Source organism: Merops nubicus, unplaced genomic scaffold (assembly GCF_000691845.1).
Source record: "Merops nubicus isolate BGI_N331 unplaced genomic scaffold, ASM69184v1 scaffold53630, whole genome shotgun sequence".
NCBI classification, from domain to species: domain Eukaryota; kingdom Metazoa; phylum Chordata; class Aves; order Coraciiformes; family Meropidae; genus Merops; species Merops nubicus.
Genome location: NW_008583291.1, coordinates 728 through 6,617, shown reverse-complemented (window position 1 = coordinate 6,617; position 5,890 = coordinate 728). Strand labels below are relative to the sequence as shown.

Sequence of the window (5,890 nt, the reverse complement as noted above, 5' to 3'; positions counted from 1 at the left end):
TCCCTCTAGGGCTTCATCCCACGAGATGTAGAAGGATTCATGCCTGCAGCTGCTTTTTCCCTTTCTGTATGCTTGTACTTAAGGTTATACAAAGTGTTTGCCTTGTTGGTTCCTCAGGCAGAATTAATCACCTGGCTTAATGTGATGCCCAGACTCCTAGGCTGCCTGCCCTGTAGCAGGCTCTGGAGAATAAGAGGATGTCCCACTGCACACAGAGGCTTCAGGTAAGTCAGCTGGAATTTCCCAGGCACCAAATGTGTCCCACTGGCCCATGCACAAGTAAAACCAGCTGACTGTCTACGTGGAGTAACACACTGTAGTGCTGGAGGTTAGAACTATGTACCTGAATACCCCCCCGAAATACAAAAGCCAGAGTTAATCTCAAAGACTATGTGCTTAGATCCTACTTTATATAAATATATAAAGCTTAAGAAGAAAAATCAGAAAGCTCCATATTTTTTTCCAGCAATTATAACTACATCAGAAGGGATCAACATAGGTGGCAATTCTTCCATCACTCACAGTTAAATATATAAACAAGAGCACTCATTTCACTCACCTTGAAATCATTTACAGTAAACATGAATTCAGGAAACCATGGCATTTGGAAAAAGAAGTAGTAACCAGATTTAAGCAATTGTGATGGATGTCGTAGAATGTATTCTGAAACAAAAATGCCCATGAATTAAAAACGAAAACTGATGACTCTAACAAAATTACCATTCATATTACTATTTTTTAAACTTAAAGGAATGTTTTAAATACATCACAATAGAACATGCTACATGACAAAAGCTGATTATAGTTTCAGGAGTAAGTATATGATGTGGCCTTAAAACATATGTCTCTTATATGTGTTAATAGAAACAGTCAGCAGACCAGAAGCCTGCCAAAGATTAGGTGAGGGCATTGGAGAGTTGACTCGCATGATAGTTTTTCACTATTTGTGTAGCTAGTCCAAAGCATTTTTTTTCAGCTGTGGAATAAGAGGCATAAATACAAGTATTTTAAGTATTTCTTTCATCAGAGATGTGATGCATCAAAATCTGTAGATGATAATGCTCTAATATGCTAAAGAAAGCATCAACCCTGTTCATAAAAGTACAGAATTTAACTGTTGTCTTCTTGGCAATTTCAAGAACCATAATCAAGACTGCATAGTGTCACTCTTTAAAGACATTGGAACATCCATAACAAAAGAAAATGATACAGCCACATTTGCATTGTCTTTTTTTTTTTTTTTTAATTGAGATTTTGTCTCCCCCATGAGTTGCAAGAGCCAAGACTGACACTCAAATATCTGACTTCCTCAAAGCAAGCACAGAATGTATGCAGGTACTAGGAAGTCCAGAACTTACCCTCTACAGATGCAAATTCAGGAAGGCAAAATTGCACTCCAAATACACAAGATCTCACTGAAATACTGACACAATAAAAATGGGTTTTAAACCTAAGTAATTTGAAGTGTCAGCTATCTTCTAAGCTTTCATATCTTAGACGTTCTAAAACTGCATCACCCATAATATTTTTCCTTGATGGGCCATCATCAACACTGCTTACTTCACTTTTCTGCACTGTGTTTATAGTATTTATATAATATATACATTTATTTATATTTATTGTAATATTTATATAAACTGTGTATTTTAATTTAATCCACAGTACAAATTTGCTCCAAGGAGACTCTATCAAGCTACAGAACAAACTGTACTTCAACAAATATGCAAGCAAATACTCAATATAAATATATATGCTATAATAAATACTATAAGAAAACATATATGTCTTCTATACAGCCTGGCTCCTGCTCTCAGTGAAAATACTGCAAAAAGCCACTGCTTGCTGAGGTGGTGGTGAACAGACCTCTCCTTGAAGAGGCAAATTATACTCCTTGGTGTATAAAGGAGTATAATTTACCCTCCTTGTATAAGTAAGGTTTAACTACCTGGCAAAATGTTCTTTAATGTCTTTGAAAGGTGCCCAAGAACACTGTGAGAAAAACACGTATGAATGGTTCTGATTCCACCATGGTGTAAGGTCAGATTTACATTCAACTGAAATGTAAATTAATGCTGCACTGAATATTATTAACTATTTCTGGGGAAATTGAATGACTTTTAAAATGGAAATAGGATTGAAGCAATTAGAATTAGTAAGATATTACTTTCATTTGAATTACTGAACGATGTCATTCCCATGAAATGCTTTGTAATTCTAGGTAGCAGACAAGCTCAAAGCCTATCACACTACAAATTCTGCTAGTGCACTTAAACCCTTGCTTCAAGTCACTACTTCTACCTTCCTGAGCCTCTAGCAAGTACCCTGGAAAGGCTGTCTTCTTCCAATGAATATTGTACCAGACCATAAATTGTCACTCATTACCTAAATCAGGATTAAATTCTAATGTCCGATTCACATTTATATAAAGGCTGGTTTATGCAAATTTCGTAACGCAGTGAGGCCTTAACCTAGGTGTAATGCAATATAGGCCCCTCTTCAGGGAATTTTATCCTGCCAAAATGGCATGAAACAGATTTATGTAGATGAAAATTATGTTTGTGGACCTCCAGGGATTAAGAAAAACATTAGTAAATTTGGTTGCAAGCACTCCTATTTCCTACAGTAAATTATTTCCAAAAGTCAAATACTTGTTACCTTACTGCTTCATCAAGTAAGTCCAGACTGTGAGAGGCACCGAGTACTGACAATTTATCTACTGAACATGTAAAAGGGCAAATAGTTGGCTCTTCTTTGGCAACCTCAAAGCAAACACAATCACAATGAAAACACAAATACTCTGTATTAACAAAGACTACTATAAAACTCACCTGTAAACACAGAAGGATGAGGGAAATTAACCACAATCAGCTTGGTCACCATTTCAGGGTAACATATAGCCACTAACCAAGCGATCATTCCTCCCCAGTCATGGCCAATCAACACACACTTGTTGTATCCTACCACAGAAACACAGATTTCTGCTTTTATTTCAGTGGAATTTGTATCCATACAAATTATCATATACAACAAAATCCTTACTGGGCAAAACAGGTGGTCCAGCAGATTTATTAATATAACTATTTAATACTGCACTGCTTCCTTTACTAGTGGCCAGAAAAAAATAGTGCACTACTATAGTTGAAAATTAGTGCAAATAATTTAAATTATTTAATTTGTCTTCAATTACGCTTTAACTACACTGCCTCAATGTCGAACTAACGTCACTTGGTATCCAAATGGCCACCCTGTTCACTTCTTGGTGACTGCAGGCTCAGATACACAATTCAACCTGCCATCATCATAATGCATGTACATTTGTCATATTTAGGGAGTTTGGAGTTTGGAAACTGCACACAGAAAGACTGAGCAACCTCCTGAGCACTCCCCTGAGCAAAACTAATCTCTATGAATTTCTTTGAATATAGGAAGTTATCTAAGCACTGAATATTACCATTGTGCAAAAAATGGGCATTATACTTGATAGTCATATTCATATATATATATATACACACATATTTATATACCTAGTAGGCCTGTAGCTTTTCTCCATATGCTGTTTTGATGTCAATTTTTTTAAGTTCTTGGCATTCATATACTTATTCTTCCATTGATAAAAATGGTAATTTAAGAGCATAAAAGGGGGGACAAGAATCATGAGAGTTTTTGAAAGCCTAACCATTCCTTCTTTAACAACTGCTGGAGAATACACACTATAGTGTCAGATATCATCACTCTCTTCACTGAGGACTGTAATGCTGAGCAGATAGATTACAAACCAAATGTATAAAAGCCAAACTGTTTAGACTTCTGACATAAATTTGGACACAGTTGTCAAAGCACCTTTTAACCCCTCTTGAGCAGAAATCTTTTGAAGCACTTTTGATATAATCAAGTTCTCCAAAAGAATTTAACTTGGGGTTAGAACAAAGAAAGATAACAGGCCCCAGAAATATTTTTTTTAAAAAATTTTAAATCCCTATGAAATTGAATTATGATGAGAGCACTTCTCAAGCATAACCACGGTATTACCATGGAGATTAACACTATCAGCAAAGGCTGGAAAATGTAAACAGTGTGGGGACTGCCTGCCCCATCTTTTGACAATATTCAAACATCACGAGCAAAGTAAATCCCGAATTCAAACCTTAGAACTGGAATCACTGCTTTACTATTGCTTCATGTGAAATGCAGCAAGTTGTTTCATTACCCTAGAGTATCCAGGAAATTAAAATGATTCAGAGAATGAGTTTAATCCCTTGTCTTGCTATTGGTATGGAAAGGAAATACCCTTCACTAGGTGTTACAGTTTATCACCAGAACAGCTATGCTTCATACTGAACTGGAGTGCAAATTCTGCAGATTTGCTTCACCTCTAGACTGTTACACCATGTATTTACCACAAGGACCAATATGTCCCTTGTTGTCCCTTCTGCTCAGGCAGAGTGATTCACTCTAGAGAGTGGACTACTGTGCAGGAGTAGTATTTTGGGATTTTTTTTTTAGCACAGCATAAGTACTGTCATCATCTTTATAAAGCTCACAATATTTATTCTGTCTTCTTGTGCAAGAATGTCACCCCATATAAATTCTTTGGTCTGCAAGTGCTATTAGATTCTAACTCAGAACACTGTCCACCAAGTACAATGATTAGGAGTAAGTGAAGACTTTAGGGGAAAAGTCCAAAGGTTTATGCTCCTGGATTTTTTTTTTTAAACTCCTGATGGAAAATCATCTTTGCATATTGTTTATAATGACATACACATTGTGATAAGAAAACAAACCTTTTTCATTGATAATAGACCATAAAATATGAGTATCTTTAGATTTATATCTATACATATCTATAATGTATATATTAAAGATAATGCAGTTTAAAAAAAAAATCAATGCTAGATCTTTCCAAAGCCTTTTTTCCAGAAAATCAAGTAATCTATGAGCTGAGTAGTTTGTCTTCTACTAACGCACCTAGAGATTCCAAAATATCCTTTATATCTGTTATCAGGCAATCCAACTTGTAATTTTCTTTGTGAGAAGGAGCATCTGTTTCTCCATAGCCTCTCAAATCCAGGGCCACCACTCGATATTCACTTTTAAATTCCCGCAGTTGATGGCGCCAAGAATACCTAACAAAGGGGGAGAAAAAGTTGGAGTTGTAAGGTCAAGCAGTATGATGCCAAAACACTCTCAATGCTTTTGCTCTCAAATAGTTGAGGGTAAATTATCATGGCTTCATTTGCAATGAGATTCTTTTCCTTTCTGTAGTATGCTGATTGTCCTTTGTGGCTAATGTAGTTCTGCGCTCCTTTCTTGAATTACCTAGTAAAGAAATGCAGCTGCCAGAACGGGGGCATGGCCAGAGGCTGGATGTTTCAACAGTTCCTGGAGTCTGGCATGGTCCCTCTGCTGCAAAGGAAGGAGGCATAAACCACAGCATGCAGAGGACTCTTCTGTTTTACCCTTGGAGCCATAGTGTCACCCAAACCGTATGGTTTGAAAAGCCTTCTCTTCTCCTTGGCTTGCTTACACACACATTTTTCTGATTTATGTTCTGTACACTTTCACCTGTGTCTCTATACTATTGGAATTGTTCCAGAACAATGTCTCAGTGTGTTGGTACTACACAAAATACTTTGTTGCTTGTGTTTCTATGGAAAACAGTGATAAATTACACACATTAAAACACATACAAAATTAAGAACTCAGGCAAAGGCCTGGGCCACTCCTCATTCTGTAATAGTATGTAGTGACTAGATCACAGAATCACAGAATGTTAGGGGTTGGAAGGGACCTCCAGAGATCATCCAGTCCAACCCCCCTGCCAGAGCAGGACCATCTAGTCTAGTGCAGGTCACACAGGAATGCATCCAGACAGGTCTTAAAAGTCTCCAAG

General features: G+C 36.9%; 1 protein-coding gene across 1 annotated transcript; it reads right to left on the bottom strand.

Annotated features, from left to right (window-relative positions):
* Window positions 1–559: 559 nt before the first annotated feature.
* Window positions 560–5,123, bottom strand: LOC103772652 (epoxide hydrolase 4-like; the record flags this gene model as incomplete). The annotated part of the gene is made up of 3 exons (XM_008939995.1): window positions 560–663; window positions 2,829–2,957; window positions 4,966–5,123. Coding segments are annotated over 3 exons (391 nt in total), but the record flags the coding sequence as incomplete, so codon positions are not given.
* Window positions 5,124–5,890: the final 767 nt, after the last annotated feature.